Below are 19,335 nucleotides of genomic sequence, written 5' to 3'. Positions count from 1 at the left end.
CAAACATCCAATGTGACATATCATCCAGTCACACTATTCCACAAGCAGCCCACATTCATAGGTATCCTATACAACACCACAAACTACTCATGAACAATATAACAGCCAACATACACACAAATACAATGTTAGAAAGCAATTGCAGTACCCATAAATAACACAGGCACAAGACAACAACATACACATTTCAATTTAAAAAAAATAGGACCGGCACGCCAATGGACTTAAAGATCTTGTTTTGGCATAATCTATATGTCTATGAAAATTGATTGTGATCTTTAGGAAAGGCGCATATCATTGCTAGATTGGCATCAAAGGGGGACTGGCACTCAAACAGTTAATATAATAGCAATTAAGGTGTGTTTCATATTGCTACACATCATGCATTAGAGAAAGTATAGCTACTCTGGCTACAGCAATAATTCAATTCAAAAGTTTAATTGGCAAGTGATTCCTGCACACCTGAATACATAAAGGAATTGGTGCTGAAATACAGATTTTACTGTTGATTGTCCTGTGCTGGCACTGATAATGTGCCCTTATATAATCTGTAGAAATACAGATTACATGTACATTTAATGACCAGATATGTTGCCAGTGCAGTGTTCTGTATCTTACCTACACAGGATCAAGTGTTCAATTCCGACTTGCTTGTTCTAATGATAGATACTATATCCACTTTTTTAGCCTCTGGGGTTTCTCATTTCTACAGAGAAATCCAATCCCTCACAATTGCGGAATTCTCTCTGTATATGTAGTTCAGAGGTCAATCAACATGATTTAACAGCCAATTGACTCACTTCTTACCCTACGGAGAATATACTTAAAATCTGTCCAGTTAGCTATACTTGAGGACAGGTTTTGAAACAGCAGCTTAAAAAGACGGCAAACAGTGACTGTGAATGTACTGTTAAAACATATTCCAATGTAATACATTTCTAAAATATTTAAATTGAAAAAATACACATCAAAACTTTTTTTTTCCATAAAATATTTGCAGCAGTTAAGCTTGACAGGAATTGAGTCAGACAACAATATCAATATGGAATTTTATTTATTTCATGAAATTCAAAGTAAACGTTTCAATTTTTCTGTAGAGTGTGTATACATTGTTTGGGCAAGTTTATGTCTGTTAGGCATTGTAAGCATTAGTGATCATTTTCCCTTTATTTAACTGCAGCCTATTACTGTTTAATCCATTCCCTCTCAATAACCTTTACATACAAATTTAGAACCTAGAGCCTAACCCACCTTCCTCTCTGGTACAAAATAGCATTTGATCATCGTATAGAGAAATTACTTCCTCTGTCATGTCTCTATTCTCTCCTGCTGCATCTATGTTATGTCACTGCTAATGCTCTGTGATGTTATAGCAGATCTAAGAGGCACTGTAAATGCCCTCCACCTCTTTTGTCCCACACTCTACAGCAACATACATGAGTCAAAATTCATAGCTGCAATATTGTAGTTGGGATGAGGGCAGTGGTTTCCATACCAGTCCTCAAAGCACGCTTAGCAGTCCATGATTTAGGGATAACCCACTTGTGTCTAAGGTGTTTTTTTGTTTTTTTTTAAAACACCTTGACACAACTTGACACAACTGGGTAATCCCTAAATCCTGGGCTGGTTTCTGATCACAGTGAGCCTACTAAGATTATTTGTTGGATACAATGGTAATAACGTGTATTGTATGGTGCTTAGTTTAACAGTAATTACTGTATGTAGCAATAATGCATTACTTTTATATTTTGGTGGTTAATACTCACCCATATTGGCGCCATTTGGAGGGGAGTGAAAGGGGCATGCCATTGACACAATTGTGTCACTGGTTCTGCCCAAGATAGTACAATATGGAGACTTCAAGTCACTGTGTTGTTCTATGGGTTTAATCTATAGGTGATCATTTCCAGTATAAGTCTTGATATAAGTCTATGAAAACAATTTAAGTTAGGGTATGAGTATGTCTCCTAGTGGGGGGGGGGGGGGGTAACCCCTGGTGAATTGAATTATAAGACTCCTGATCCAATTCTATTTCTTATAATTTGATATAAGTCTAAGGCAGTGATGGGCTGATTATCCTAGTGTAAGTAAGAATACAGCTTCGGGGATAAATAGAAATTATTATTTGCACACTTAGTCCATTCAACGTTGGATATTATACATTAACACCAATGCATTCCAATTTTTTGCTAGAAGATATTTTTTTCTGGGTCTAGTACAATGACAGGCAGTCCACGCATTAGATATGCATTGTATTTAAAAATGTTAACATAATTAATATGTTACATTACTATAGGGTTTCTTCACTAATAAATAGTTTTGTAGTGAATTGAAATCTGAATTGCAAAATTGTGTGTCAGAAAGCTTATTTAGAAAAGTTCTCCAGCTTACTATATTTGCATCCAGGATACTTTAGTCTGGAATTTGCTGTTTACTTTTCAACTTACTTCAATTTGCTGTTTAGTAAATAAATCCCTTATACTTCTACAAGTTCTTACATATTCACTCATTTTTTTGTCTTTATTATCAAGATAAAAATGAGTCTCCATCACAATGTATTCTTTTTGTTTTCTGTAATATCCTTGTAATTACTTAAATATTTGGCATTCTTGCTCCTGGTATCAATAAAAGGTTTCATGACAAGTGCCATTGTCTTACACAGCAAACATTTTTTAATTGTTCATTGCCATGCTACATTTTTGTGCCAATCAAATAGCAACACATAGCTATGCCAAATACCCAGCCAGACACTAATTTATTGCAAATAAAAAAAAAACTGTTTGAAATTCAATAGCTCGTAGGACATGCAGATATATTTTTAGATGTTTTCTATCTTTTACAGACGAGAACAGTCAGACACAACTATTAGAAAGATAATTTTTATAGCATAGCATTCTAATGGTTCTGCTCCAAGTTTTTTTAGACATTGCTGTTTCCACTTCAAATGACAGATTGAGGACATTTTGCAGCAGCTGAATGACAGAGATAGAGATGGTTGGGCTTTTGCTGTTCTCACCGGGATTCAGTTCCCTTAAAAAAACTATAATTGTTTCTAATCACTGTCCAGCTGCATGAAGCACAGCATTAGATAGTAGCCTGATGCGGGTTTTAAAAATAAAACACTTTGAGGGAGCTGCGGTTGGTGAAATATAGACAATCGTCTTCTTCCCTGAGAGATCTGCTGGAGTCAGTTTGCCGTAATATGATGGATGGCTTGACTAAATGTGTCTTCCTATGTTTTGTGCTTTCATTTTTCAGATCAGATCGCTCTGAACCACAAAACAATTGTTTGTCCCATGATAGATGTCATTGACCACAATCACTTTGGATATGAAGCACAGGCAGGAGACGCCATGAGAGGAGCTTTTGACTGGGAAATGTATTATAAACGCATCCCAATCCCTCCGGAGCTGCAGAGGACAGATCCAAGTGACCCTTTTGAGTAAGTGGAACAAAAAAAGAAGCATAAGTATAAGACGCTGAAACAGATATTTGAACTAAAAGATTTTAAAGTGGTCCAAATTAAAATAATCTTGCTTTGTTTTTCGCTTCTTTGCATTTAACACTCTCAGGATTTTTCACTAAAGTGACAGTTGTCAGGAATTCAAGGTGAATATCAAATTTAAGGCCAAAGTAGCTAAACTGATTAACTTCTCAAAGTAAGCTATGCTTCCAGTTTGGCTACTTTGTCTTAGATTTTTAATTCCAGGTCATTCTCACTTTATTAAATAACCCTGCTTGCCTTGTTGGCTACTGTTTTTGTTTCATGGATACACCTTTTATGTTATCAGTATATAAAACATGACCAAACCACACATTTACAGTAATTCAGAATTAGATATTGTAACTGTTTAATAATATATTATACATATAGAAGTGCACAGCACATTTCATTAGGGTGTGATTTTATATTTAATAAAGAGTCACTACACAGATCATTTGCACTACAGTTTGTAGTAGTTGTTATGGTGCCAGGAGGACCTTGATACTCCTTCCAGAGTCAATAGACAACACATTTAACCCAAGACCATTTTTCAATTTTACCGTTAAGGACCAGGGCTGTTTTTACATTTCTGCGGTGTTTGTGTTTAGCTATAATTTTCCTCTTACTCATTTACAGTACCCACACATATTATATACAGTTTTCCTCGCCATTAAATGGTCAGTCTACAGATACCATTATTTACATTATATCTTATAATTTACTATAAAAATATTATAAAATATGATGAAACAAATTTAAAAAACACACTTTTTCGAACTTTGACCCCCAAAATCTGTTACGCATCTACAACTGCCAAAAAACACCCATGCTAAATAGTTTCTAAATTTTGTCCTGAGTTTAGAAATACCCAATGTTAACATGTTCTTAGCTTTTTATGGAAAGTTATAGGGCAATAAGTACAAGTAGCCCTTTGCTATTTCCAAAACATTTTTTTTTTTAGTTACATTGTAACACTAATATCTGTCAGGAATCCCTGAATAACCCTTCACATGTATATATATTTTTTTAAAGAATACAACATAAGGTATTAAACTTGGGGTATATTGACTCATTTCTTGCAACCATTTTACCACCAATCTATGCCAAATTTAAACATAAACTATAATATTGGTGATTTTTTTTGACACACATAGCTATTAAGAATACATGTACGGAGAACTTTAAGGGTTAAAGCCAAAGAACACCTCTGTATGTGTTCAGCAGCATCTCCTGAGTACAGTGATACCCCCCGTGTATAGGTGTGTTGGGTTTTCTGGGGGCTAAAAGACCTTATTTGGATTTTGCGCATTCCAGATTTCCAACTTGGAATTTTCACAGCTGGTCATCATGCACCCATGTCCTAATTGGTCCATTTTTGAAGCCGGCCAATGTAATTTACCCCATCAAACCATATATTTTTTAAAAGTAGACACGTTAGGGCAGGGATAGGCAACCTTTGGCACTCCAGATGTTGTGGACTACATCCCCCTTAATGCTCTTACACCCATAATGCTGGCAAAGCATCATGGGAGGTGTAGTCCAAAACATTTGGAGTGCTGAAGGTTGCCTATGCCTGCCATAGGGTATTTAAAATGGTGGTATTTTAACACTTTCCATGCACTAATTCTACCATAAGTCTTTGTCAAAATTTTGGGTAGTTTGGTTTTTGTGTTATGTTTCTCTCACATTGTACTTTAGGCATGGATTCTCAGTTCCTGTTATGTGTTACTGGCAAAGAACACCTTAATATGTGTTCAGCAGCATCTCCGGAGTACAGTGATACCACCCATGTATAGGTGTATCGGGTTCTCTGGGGGCTAAAAGACCTTATTTGGAGGGTGCGCATTCCAGTTATCCAATTTGGAATTTTCACAGCAGGTCATCATGCACCCATGTCCTATGTGGGACATTTTTGAAGCCGGACAATGTAATTTATCCCCATCAAACCATATATTTTTTAAACGTAGACACCCTAGGGTATTTCAAATGGTGGTATTTTAATACTTTCCATGCACTAATTCTACCACCAGTCTTTGTCAAACTTTTGGGTAGTCATTTTTTTGTGTTATTTTTCTCTCACATTGTACTTTAGGCATGGATTCTCAATTCCTGTTGTGTGTTACTGACAAAGAACACCCCAATATGTGTTCAGCAACATCTCCCAAGTACAACAGTGCCCCCAATGTACAGATTTTATGGGTTTTTGCAAACTTATAGGGGTCGCATGTAAGGCTTTCACCTTTTCCATGTTTTCACATTGAAATTTGCCTGATTGGTTTGCTGGGCCTATTTTGCCTTTGAGACCATATAGCAGCCCAGGAATGAAAATCAACCCCATCATGGCATACCATTTGTAAAAGTAGAAAACCCACGGTATTCAAAATGGGGTATGTCCAGTCTTTTTTAGTAGCCACTTAGTCAGAAAACCTGGCCAAATTTTGCATTTATATTTTCTTTTTGCATTTTTCACACATAAACTGCCATTTCACCGATATTATTTCACCGATTATATTATCAGTATAATACATTTAACTGATCTAAAACATTCATATTTGCGTAGAGTAATGTCTCACGAGTACAACAGTACCCCTTAAGTACAGGTTTTATGGTGATTTGAAAAGTTACAGGGTCAAACATAAGATTTGCCTATTTCTGTTGTTGTACGTTGCTATTTGCCAGATTGGCTATGTTGCCTTTGAGACGGTATGGCAGACCAGAAGTGAAAATTCACGCCACCATTGCATACCATTTGAAAATGTAGGCAACTCAGGATATTCAAAATGGGGTATGCCCAGTCTTTTGTAGTAGCCACTTAGTCACAAACGCTGGCCAAAGTTAGCATTTTTATTAGTTTTTTTTAAATGTGTTTTTTTTTTGTTAATGTGTGTGTGTGTGTGCATATATATATATATATATATATATATATATATATAAAATACAGAATCCAACACACTCGCTTATTCACTAAACAATGATTTCAAATCTTAGAGAATGTAATAGTGTTATTTAAAACCACCTCACCTAGGCAAAAAATTATTGAGGTTTAGTTACATTATATGATCATACATTGCATAAGCCTACCAACTACGTCAAAGTACCCCATATTCGGCAGGTTGGCAGGCTTATGCAATGTATGATCATAAAATGTAACTAAACCTCCATCATTTTTTGCCTAGGTGAGGTGTTTTTAAATAAAACTATTACAATCTCTAAGATTTGAAATCATTGTTTAGTGAATAAGCGAGTGCGCTGGATTCTGTATTTTGGCCCCAGCAGCACCCTATAATGTATGCATGTTCAGGTGAGTGCAGCCCTCTTGGTTTCTTATATATATACTGTATATATATATATACAGTTGCAAGAAAAAAGTATGTGAACACTTTGGAATGATATGGATTTCTGCACAAATTGGTCATAAAATGTGATCTGATCATCATCTAAGTCACAACAATAGACAATCACATTCTGATTAAACTAATAACACACAAAGAATGAAATGTTGCCATGTTTTTATCGAACACACCATGTAAACATTCACAGTGCAGGTGGAAAAAGTATGTGAACCCTTGGATGTAATAACTGGTTGAACCTCCTTTGGCAGCAATAACTTCAACCAAACGTTTCCTGTAGTTGCAGATCAGACGTGCACAACGGTCAGGAGTAATTCTTGACTATTCCTCTTTACAGAACTGTTTCAGTTCAGCAATATTCTTGGGATGTCTTGTGTGAATCGCTTTCTTGAGGTCATGCCACAGCATCTTAATCGGGTTGAGGTCAGGGCTTTGACTGTGCCACTTCAGAAGGCGTATTTTCTTCTGTTTAAGCCATTCTGTTGTTGATTTACTTCTATGCTTTGGGTCATTGTCCTGTTGCAACACCCATCTTCTGTTGAGCTTCAGCTGGTAGACAGATGGCATTAAGATCTCCTGCAAAATGTCTTGATAAACTTGGGAATTCATTTTTCCTTCGATGATAGCAATCCGCCCAGGCCCTGATGCAGCAAAGCAGCCCCAAACCATGATGCCCCCACCACCATACTTCACAGTTGGGATGAGGTTTTGATGTTGGTGTGCTGTGCCTCTTTTTCGCCACACATAGTGTTGTGTGTTTCTTCCAAACAACTCAACTTTGGTTTCATCTGTCCAAAGAATATTTTGCCAGTACTGCTGTGGAACATCCAGGTGCTCTTGTGCAAACTGTAAACGTGCAGCAATGTTTTGTTTGGACAGCAGTGGCTTCCCCTGTGGTATCCCCACATGAAATCCATTCTTGTTTAGTGTTTTACGTATTGTAGATTCGCTAACAGGGATGTTAGCATTTGCCAGTGACTTCTGTAAGTCTTTAGCTGATTCTTCTTCACCTCATTGAGCAGTCTGCGCTGTGCACTTGCAGTCATCTTTACAGGACGGCCACTGTTAGGGAGAGTAGCAGCAGTGCTGAACTTTCTCCATTTATAGACAATTTGTCTTACCGTGGACTGATGAACAGCAAGGCTTTTGGAGATACTTTTATAACCCTTTCCAGCTTTATGCAAGTAAACAATTCTTAATCGTAGGTCTTCTGAGAGCTGTTTTGTGCGAGGCATTATTCACATCAGGCAATGCTTCTTGTGAAAAGCAAACCCAGAACTGGTGTGTTTTTTTTATAGGGCAGGGCAGCTGTAACCAACACCTCCAATCTCATCTCATTGATTGGACTCAAGTTGACTGACATCTCCCTCCAATTAGCTCTTGGAGATGTCATTAGTCTAGGGGTTCACATACTTTTTCCACATGCACTGTAAATGTTTACATGGTGTGTTCAATAAAAACATGGCAACATTTCATTATTTGTGTGTTATTAGTTTAAGCAGACTGTGATTGTCTATTGTTGTGACTTATATGATGATCAGATCACATTTTATGACCAATTTGTGCAGAAATCCATATCATTCCAAAGGGTTCACATACTTTTTCTTGCAACTGTATATATATATACATACACACACACACATACAATATGTGTGTATGCATGTGTGTATATATATATATATATATATATATATATATATATATATGTATATATATATGCACACACACACGTAAAAAAAACACAGAAGTGTGATTGACTTGGAGTTACATTGTGTTGTTTAAGTGTTCCCTTTATTTTTTTGAGCTGTGTACATATTTAAATATATATATATATAAATATATATATATATATATTTAAATTCTACATATATATTCATATAATATTTTTACATGATTAAGTCATTTCATAAATTACTATTAGAGGGACTTGCCTGCCAACCCAGGCAGAAAGTCCAGAGAATATGGTTCACAAGCCCTATATTTAACCCTATAACTTTCCAAGACAGCATAAAACCTGTATATAGGGGGTACTGTTTTACTCAGGAGACTTCGCTGAACACAAACATTAGTGTTTCAAAACCAATGATATTGTCTGTGAAAGTGCATTTTTTTTGCATTTTTCACACACAAACGGCACTTTCACTAATGATATATTTATTGTTATAAGTTGTAATGTTTGGAAACACTAATATTTGTGTTCAGCAAAGTCTCTCGAGTATAACAGTACCCACCATGTACAGGTTTTATGGTGTTTTCAAAAGTTATAGAGTGTAATATAAGACTTGTATTTCCATTTTTTCACATTAAAATTTGCCAGATTGGTTATGTTGCCTTTGAGACCGTATGGTAGCCCAGGAATGAGAATTATTTTGGCCAAAATTAGCGTTCAAATAAGTTTTTTGCATTTTTTACACACATACAAATTAGAATGATAACTTTGGCCAGTGTTTGTGACTACTAAAAAGACTGGACATACCCCATTTGTAATACCTTGGGTTGTCTACTTTTGTAAATGGTATACTATCATGGGGTAATATACCATATGGTCTCAAAGGCAACATAACCAGTCTGGCAAATTTCAATGTGTATAAACAAAAAATTGTAATGTGCTACATTTGACCATGTAACTTTCAAAAACACTATAAAACCTGTACTTGAGGGGTGCTATTTTACTCGTGAGACTTCACTGGATACAAATATGTGCATTTTATTGCAGTAACAGCTAACAGTATTATGACATTCACAGTTAAAATGCCACGCAGAACTAAAAAAAAAAAAAAATCTTAAGTGTTCAAATTTCTTTACATTTTATTCATATTAAATTATGTCTAATCTATAAATATTTGATGTGACATGAAAGTCCCGTTTCTCTTGAACAAAATTATATATAATAAGTGTGTTACGCCTGAGCAGACATATAGCGCAAATTCAAGGTTTTGTTTATGTTTTGATCACAACTTGTACAACTGGCTCAGTCCTTAAGGGGTTAAATCTTTACCACATTCTATGAACACAGATGTACAGCTCTTTCTTTCCAAGACGGTCCTCGGTAAAAATCATTAGACTTGTGCATGCTGTCCAAATGATGTGTGAATACCATATGGACACAGTGGCGGCTGGTGAATTTCTAACTTGGTCGGGTGGTTAACCCCTTCCCGACCGGTGACGGAAATTTTCCGTCAACCTTGTCCTTCAGTTAAGGACCGTTGACGGAAAATTTCCGTCATTTACTAAAGTTAACCCCAGATCGCTGCAATCGCGGCGATCGCGGGGTTAACGATGCTCTGGTCTGCCTCTGCATTAGAGGCAGACCGGGAGCACCCGATCGGGCTGCCCCAGCTCATGTGCCCGCTCTGACAGCATGTCAGAGCGAGCACATGTGCTCAATGTACTTACCTTCCGCCTCCCTGCACTTCCGGGTTCTGTGTGAAGTGCAGGGAGCCGGATCTTCAATGATCCTGCCCCCTAGTGTAAAAAAAAAAAAATTTAAGTGAAATCCCACCCCCCCCCTTTCCCCTGTTTTAATAAAATTAACCCCCTCCCTGACAATTGATCACTGACTACAGTGATCAATTGGCAGGGTATACATTTTAATGTCATCTGATTTTTTTTAACCCGTGAGGGTTAATTATTATTTTTTTTAACCCTCAGGGGTTACATTTATTGTATTAATTAATTTAAATATTAAAAAATTATATATTTAGGTGGCTGGGATGGGTGGAAGTTAGTGGGGAATTTGGGAATTTGGTGTTAGGCTAACTAGGGGTTAACGTTAAATTTTTTTGAAAATAAGCTTTAAAAAGGTAAAAAAAAAATTTTTTAACTGTTTTAGTAACGTTTAAGTAAAAAAAAAATACCACCCCCCTTTACCCAGTCTAAATAAAAATTAACACCTTCCCTGCCAGTTGATCACTGCCTACAGTGATCAACATACAGATCGCAGTATTATACTGTGATCTAATTTTTTTTAACCCCTGAGGATTAACTTTTATTTATTTTTTTAACCCTCAGGGGTTCAATTTATTTAATTAATTAATTTAAATATTTTATAATTATATATTTTGCTAGCTGGGGTGGGTGGGAGTTATGGGAAAATGGGGAATTTACTGTTAGTGCTGCTTACTGCTAGTTAGGGGTTAACGGTAAAAGAAAAGTTTAGAAAAAAATTTAAAAGTGTAAAAAAAGTTAAGAAAATGTAAAACATTTAATAAGTAAAAAAAAAGTTTAAAAACGGGTTTTACAAAGTAAAAAAAGTTTTACAAAGTAAAAAAGATTTACAAAGTAAAAAAATACATTAAAAAAGGCTCATTACCACTACACTTGGTAAAAGCTAGCGGAAAAATGATCCCACGCTAAGGTTCAAAATATGCCTTTTGAATTACCCTGGGATGTCTTCTTTAAGAAATGGTATGCCTTTATGGAGTAATTGGATTATATAGCCTTGTAAAATACTCTAAAATGGGACATGGACACAGCGTAAGAATTCAAAGTTTGAAAAAAACTGGAATGGCTGTGTCTCAAATGGGCCCCTTCAATGTCCACATATACCTGGCAAAGGTACATACGGGGATATTGCTGTACTCAGCCGACATAGCTGAGCAACATATTAAGTATTATACAGTCGTAGTACACATAAGGTTTGAAAAATATACTGCGCAAACTCACTTTGTGTGTCAAAAAGGCAGAAAAAATGCGTATTACCACTACACTTGGTACAAGCTAGCGGAAAAAATATCCCACGCTAAGGTTCAAAATATGCCTTTTGAATTGCCCTGGGATGTCTTCTTTAAGAAATGGTATGCCTTTATGGGGTAATTGGATTATATACCGTATATACTCGAGTATAAGCCGACCCGAATATAAGCCGAGGCCCCTAATTTTATCCCAAAAAACTGGGAAAACTTATTGACTCGAGTATAAGACTAGGGTGGGAAATGCAGCAGCTACTGGTAAATTTCTAAATAAAATTAGATCCTAAAAAAAATATATTAATTGAATATTTATTTACAGTGTGTGTATAATGAATGCAGTGTGTGCGTATGTGTGTGTGTATGAGTGCAGCGTGTGTGTATGAGTGCAGCGTGTGTGTATGAGTGCAGTGTGTGTGTGCATGAATGCAGTGTGTGTGTGTATGAATGCAGTGTGTGAATGCAGTGTGTGCAGGGCCGGTGCAAGGATATTTGCCGCCGTAGGCAAAAAATTTTTTGCCGCCCCCTCCCCCCCATATGTCCTGACTTCCCCTCCTCCTCCCTCAGTGGTCCTTACCTCCCCACCCCCGTGTTCCTTCACCCCCCCCAGTGGTCCTGACTCACCCCTCCCCTAGTGGTCCTTACCCTTCCCTCCCCTAGTGGTCCTTACTTCCCCCTCCCCTCCCATAGTGGTCCTTATCCCACCCCCTCCCTCTCATAGTGGTCCTTATCCCCCTTCTCCCTCCCATAGTGTTCCTTATCCCCCCATCCCTCCCATAGTGGTCCTTATACCCCCCTCCCTCCCATAGTGGTCCTTATCCCCCCCTCCCTCCCATAGTGGTCCTTATACCCCCCTCCCTCCAATAGTGGTCCTTATCCCCCCCCCTCCCTCCCATAGTGGTCCTTATCCCCCCCCTCCCTCCCATAGTGGTCCTTATACCCCCCTCCCTCCAATAGTGGTCCTTATCCCCCCCTCCCTCCCATAGTGGTCCTTATCCCCCCCCTCCCTCCCATAGTGGTCCTTATACCCCCCTCCCTCCAATAGTGGTCCTCATCCCCCCCCTCCCTCCCATAGTGGTCCTTATACCCCCCTCCCTCCCATAGTGGTCCTTATCCCCCCCCTCCCTCCCATAGTGGTCCTTATACCCCCCTCCCTCCCATAGTGGTCCTTATCCCCCCCCTCCCTCCCATAGTGGTCCTTATACCCCCCTCCCTCCCATAGTGGTCCTTAACCCACCCCATCCCTCCCATAGTGGTCCTTATACCCCCCCTCCCCTCCCATAGTGGTCCTTATACCCCTTTTTTTTGTTATTATTTTTTTGTTATTATTTATTATTTTTTTATTATTATTTCTTATTTTATTTTTTTATTTTTTTCATCCCCCCTCCCTGCTTGATATATGGCAGGGAGGGGGGCTCTCCTTCCCTGGTGGTCCAGTGGCAGTTCAGTGGGGGGGAGAGGGGGGCTGGCAGAGCTGTAACTTACCTTTCCTGCAGCTCCTGTCAGCTCTCTCCTCCTCTGCGCCGTCCGGTCAGCTCTTCTGTCAGCTTACACTGTAAGTCTCGCGAGAGCCGCGGCTCTCGCGAGATTTACACTGGGAGCTGACCGAGGTGCTGACCGGACGGCGCAGAGGAGGAGAGAGCTGACAGGAGCTGCAGGAAAGGTAAGTTACAGCTCTGCCAGCCCCCCTCTCCCCCGGTCTGTATTATAATTATAATACAGACTATGACTCGAGTATAAGCCGAGTTGGGGTTTTTCAGCCCAAAAAATGGGCTGAAAAACTCAGCTTATACTCGAGTATATACGGTAGCCTTGTAAAATACTCTAAAATAGGACATGGACACAGCGTAAAAATTCAAAGTTTGAAAAAAACTGGAATGGCTGTGTCTCAAATGTGCCCCTTCAATGTCCACATATACCTGGCAAAGGTACATACGGGGGTATTGCTGTACTCAGCCGACATAGTTGAGCAACATATGAAGTATTATACAGTCGTAGTACACATAAGGTTTGAAAAATATACTGCGCAAACTCAGTTTGTGTGTCAAAAAGGCAGAAAAAATGTGTATTACCACTACACTTGGTACAAGCTAGCGGAAAAATTATCCCACGCTAAGGTTCAAAAAATGCCTTTTGAATTGCCCTGGGATGTCTTCTTTAAGAAATGGTATGCCTTTATAGTGTAGTCGTAATATGTAGCCTGCTCAAATGCTCCAAAGTGGGACACGGACGCATCAAAACCCTCCATGAAAATTCACACTTAAAAAACTTAACTTGTTATGTCTCTTTTACAGCAGTGTAACTTCACAAAATAGTGTCTAGGTCATACATTGGGCATATTGTTTTACTCAGAAGGCTTAGCTGAGCATAATTTTGGGGGTTTGAACTTAGTGGCCCATATGAAATGTACAAAATGCCCATCAAAAATGTAATCCATATGTAAAAAATGCCCAAAATTTTATTTTACCACATACTTTAGCATATATTGGTGAAAAAATGGGGGCATGTTAAAGCACAATATGCACCATATGAGATACCCTGAGGTGTCTACTTTTACAAATGGTAGGCCTTTGTGAGGTTTTTTTGAAAAGTCAAACTGCTATAATACCCCAAATTGAAGCATAGGCCCATTAAATCCGCCTCTCAAAATTCTACTGTAAATGTTGAAACGGACAGGTCTCCTATATGGCACTGTACCTTCACGAAATAGTGCCAAAGACATACAATGGGGGTACCGTTGTACTCAGCAGAAGTAACTGAACACATAATAAAACCTTGTACAGGAATAGCACACACCAACTTTACAAAATACATATGTTATAAGTTTGTGTGCCAAAAACCCCAAAATACTAAATTTTACTCCAATATTTAGCAGAGATTGGCGGTGAAATGGCTACTTAGAAAGTGTCAAAACAACCTTAGAACAATAGCCTGTGATTTCTACTTTATATAAATATATACTTTTGTGTGGCAATTGTGTTTTCTTTTATGGCTATTAAGCTTACAAGACAAACATACCAAATTCTAAAATCGCTCAATATTAAAAGTGTATTTTACTCCTTGTGCTTTGTGACCTGTAACTACCAAAAAAAACTGAAAATCCCAGACACATTATATATTCTGTAAATCAGAACAACTAAATGAATTTATTTTTAATTACTTTCTTTAACCTGCACTAATTAGGCACACATTATTATTGCAAAAACTGTACAAAAAACACAAAATGTTTTTTTTTTTGCATTTTTCTGTATTTTTTTAATAATAAATAAGCATTTATATATATATATATATATATATTTATATATATATATATATATATATATATATATATATATATATATATATATATATATATATATATATATGTTACATCAAATTAAAGCCCTTTCTGTCCTCTAAAAACCAGTATATAATATGCGTCGGTGCAATAAACAAGAGAGATGCAAATTGAAGTTGAACGCATACAGCAAGAAAATGCAAAAATTGCTTGTGTCATTAAACGTAAGACAAGCTTCTGAAGCTTTGTCCTTAAGGGGTTAATGTGATGCCTGGAATATGTTTCATCCTCCTATTCCTTTAATATATCATTCCAGTGTGTCTAGTTATGAATAGGAATATAAATCTATCTGGTCATAAGTCCAGAGAGTACTGGGACAAGCTCACTAAACATACTGCAGTGCTGGCTGGGCTTACCTCATTATTGAAATTATGCCTACCCAGTTCTCCTATGTATAGGGATACTTCAGGCTTATGTTATGGCCACTAAAGGAAAGGTAGCAATGGCTGTGGAGGTCAGCTAACACTTCACCCATGATCAGAAAATATAAAGATAAATAATCTGAAATGAAAATACAAACAAGGCCACAATAGTGTAGTAAACACTGACACCAAAAAAAAAGGCTTATCTATTGATTGCACTCACAAACTCAGATGGTATATAGACAAAACAAAATGTATGAATGTAAAACCTCTGTATCTTCTCTTTGACTTTATATCCAGGTAAACATATAAGGTAAATAAAAAGAGACAGAAAACATAGTGCGCTACTGTGTTTATATCCAATTATTTAATTGCACTCACAAGATAAAAGTGGAAAAGTAAGCCCATCAAAATCCAACTTTAAATCCAGGTTAATGTAGACCAATTCTCCAGAAGAAAGGACAACCAAAAGGATGGGCAAAAATAAAATGAAATCAATGTCACCAAGTCTGTCTCTCCACCCTACGCTTTTTGTCCATCCTTGGACTTCGTCAGGGTCTTCTGTGTACCTGGTCTTTACTGCGTCCATCTTTAAAAGGTTGTTTGGCACCACCCCGGATAGCCGTAAGCAAATCTGGAGTGCCGTTTGTTGAATCCCATCTGTTCGCAAGGCCCGTCCAATTCCGCCTATATACCATCTGAGTTTGTGAGTGCTATAGATAGATAAGCAATTTTTTGGAGTGAGTGTTTACTACACAATTGTGGCCTTGTTTGTATTTTCATTGCAGATTATTTATCTTTATATTTTCTGTTCATTAAGAAGAAACAGAGGAATCTTCTTTATAACCTGCATATTTTATGGTAATGTTTTTACCTGTTTCCACTGGTGTTAACTTTAATGGGTATTGTTTATTAACTCCACCTAGTCACTGAACCAGATGACAGGCCAGCATTCAGGCTTTTTCGCGTGAAATACGCCAAACAAAATTTGGGCCGTTGTATGACAGTCAGGCAGCAAATCAGAAGAAACTAAGCATGTTTAACCAGAACATGTGTTGATTTTTTGTTATCAAATACTACCAAAAATTTACACCTTCCTAGTTTGCTCTATCGGCATCTTTCCTAGCAACAGCAGACATACATCAGTGGAGGTGGAGGTAGGAGAGGAGAAGTATCAAGACCCAATCTAAAGAGACAGAAGAGACAGATGCACATTTTTCCCAACACACTTTAAAAGTTAGCTTTTTTTCTTTAAAAATAATAATAATAATAATAATAATAATTAATATACCTACCAGAAAATTATACAATTACATAGCTTATTTTCACTGCCTTGACTATACTCCACTGTATGGCCATATCATACAACAAGTAAAGTGCACAATGGATGAGTCATTTGTATTCTTTTTTGTGAATTGGAGATTAAAATCACAATTATTTGCATGCTGGCAGCATTAGCAGCCAGAGGAAAAATAGTAGGAAAAAAAACTTTGGAGACATGAGGGTTAATTTAATTGACATTTTTTTTATTAGAAAAAGTCTATGAGTTTAATATATGTTAGTATAAGAGTGGCATAATACATCCTTTTGTCTACAGTCATGCATGGTATGGGCAATATCTAATAAACAGTGAGCAGCCAGCTGCTGCACACTATAATTAAAAATTAACAATCCATAATAGAAAATAAAAATACACAATAATCATTAAAAGAAAAAAAGAACAAAAACAGAACAAAGAGACAGAAAAAGAAAAACATTGACACAAAAGAGTAATCTAAAAGCTCCCTCCCCGGAAATCCACTGGCAGAATTCTGATTGCATATAAGTGGTAGGAGTGTGCTCATTCCAGGCAACATGTAACAAGTGTCACTTATTGTGAACCAGGTATGTAACATCTGTACAGCTGGAGTCCCCAATGGGATGTGGGTTGAGACGTTGGTCTATGAGTTCCGCTGCAATGAGGGTAGCGCCTCCCTGTAGCCCTCCTTATCTAATTCCACCCATTGCATTGCCTCTGTCCGAACATGCTTCTCCAGTATCCATTGGAGTACTGCCACCTGGAGATATTTCCAGAAGTCTGGCAAAGCTAGACTTGTCAGGCATAAAGTATCATGTTGTATCTTTGACTTCTCCTCCACACATATATATATATATATATAATCACTGTTCATCTGAGTGATCCAAAAAGATGCAATAGAAGTATTGTTGAAACAGATACAACATGTGCAGGAGGATATTCATTTTAAGCACTGATAAACAACCTAACCAGGAGATGTGAGGAAGGTGCCAATGTTTAAGATCCTCCTGAAATGTCCAAATCATGGATAGATGGTTTCTTGAATACAGTTGGGAGGGATTTGACATGACCCAGATGCCAAGATTCTTCATCTGGTCTCGGCACCACTTGAAGGGGAATCACGATCATGTGAAAATGTTCAAAACTTTACACTTTGAGTTGTTCAACTTGAGGTTGGAGAGCTTGCTCTATTCCCAAAGAATTATCATCAAGCATGGGAGGGGCACCTTACTTATGATGAAAAACAAAATGTTGTCCACATATGCGACCAACTTGTGTTTCACCTTTCCTTGGTGAAACCCAAAATATAAGCCAACTGCTGGACTGCTTCGAGCAGGTGCTCTAATGTCAACAAACGTCAAATAGCAACAGTATTAAGGGTCACCCCTGCCTTGTGCCATTGCGGATCTGTAGAGGCCATTAACAGGGACTGTCGTTTTGGGGCATGTGTACAGGGATGATATTGATTTCTAAACCCCATTGTCTGCAATGTCAGGAGCATGAACTTCCAGTCCACCTGGTCTAAAAGTCCAGGCAATTGCTTTGTGAGAACCAGCTGTGGACTAAGCAACTATTCCAAGGATATCATGTACTCATTTCTAATATGGAAAAAACACATTTCTTAGTAGCACACAATTGATATGAAATATATTGTATACAGGCTACAAATGTGTGTGGGCTTCTTTTAGTTTTAATCTTTTGTAACAGATATGAATATTCTTGACATTTAAATGTATCTGTTTGGATTTGTTAATGCTATTATCACACAAAGAAATTAACAAAATTTAAGATATATTTTCAAACATTCTTCAGAAATTTAAAAACTTATTTTGATTTGCAGATCATTTCATCATTATAGATAATGAAACTGTCCATACCAAACCACTCCCTCAATGGAAAAATGAATGTGCCTCAAATTTAAAAAAATAGCTAGGCATATCACAAATTGCATAGTGAAGTTTGCAAAGGCTACAACTGTATTTTTACAGATCAATGCTTGGCACCAATGTCATTGTCTCTGGTGTGCTTGGTAGACTTCTACAGACATTTGCTTAATTCCACAAAGGTTAAGAATATAAAATTATAATAAAATACAAGTCTGTCAATGAATTTATGCTTGATGTTTTCAGACTCTATAAGAAATGAGCGATGATGAACATTTACATTTATGTAGTTATATTATTAATGAAATAATAAAAAATAACTTTTTTTGACTTTCATTCAGAATTCACATAACCAGCATTCCTAAATCCAAGCACAGAAATAGAAATTTAGCAACAGAATGTAGTTAATTTAAATTGAGGGTGTACAGGGCTATTTGTTATTTTTGTTGCTATGTTTTCTGAATGTGGTCATATTGAACTCTGTATAGCTTTCCTGAATGATAATGTGAATGATCACCACGGTTTATAGATTTTCAATTTATTAACTTTATTTCAATTATTAACTTTTTTCCACGTTATACGTGCAATATATTCAGCAAATATTGAAGATACTAGTTCCATTCAATGTCAGAAGTCATTTATTAGAATATTTTCTTGCATTTTTTCTTGGTGCTTATGCTCATGGTGACGTAAAGGAGCACTCCAAGCCCTAACCATAACTACTACAGCACACTGTCCCTGGTGCTCCCCGCCCCATTGTAAAGCATTTTTTGAAAAGTTTGACTTATTAAATAGGGTCCCCCAGGCATTGCTCCCTGCCTCCTCTCTGCTTATGAACTTATTAGCTCTTTAGCTCTGTAACCTGATTACTAGTGATGTACCGAACTGTCCGCCGGCGAACAGTTCCCGGCGAACTTAGCGTGTTCGCGTTCGC

At 37.3% G+C, this 19,335-nt stretch overlaps 1 protein-coding gene across 1 annotated transcript in view; it reads left to right on the top strand.

Moving 5' to 3' along the window:
* Window positions 1–19,335, top strand: part of GALNTL6 (polypeptide N-acetylgalactosaminyltransferase like 6) — a 1,377,865-nt gene that overhangs the window by 1,050,149 nt on the left and 308,381 nt on the right. The window contains exon 6 of the mRNA XM_063460019.1: window positions 3,259–3,442. Within this exon, the coding sequence (XP_063316089.1) occupies window positions 3,259–3,442 (184 nt within the window). The remainder of the gene's footprint in view (window positions 1–3,258; window positions 3,443–19,335) is intronic.

The sequence above is a fragment of the Pelobates fuscus genome, chromosome 6, assembly GCF_036172605.1.
Source record: "Pelobates fuscus isolate aPelFus1 chromosome 6, aPelFus1.pri, whole genome shotgun sequence".
NCBI classification, from domain to species: domain Eukaryota; kingdom Metazoa; phylum Chordata; class Amphibia; order Anura; family Pelobatidae; genus Pelobates; species Pelobates fuscus.
The sequence above is the reverse complement of the archived record's forward strand: the minus strand, read 5'-3'. Positions and strand labels throughout refer to the sequence as shown.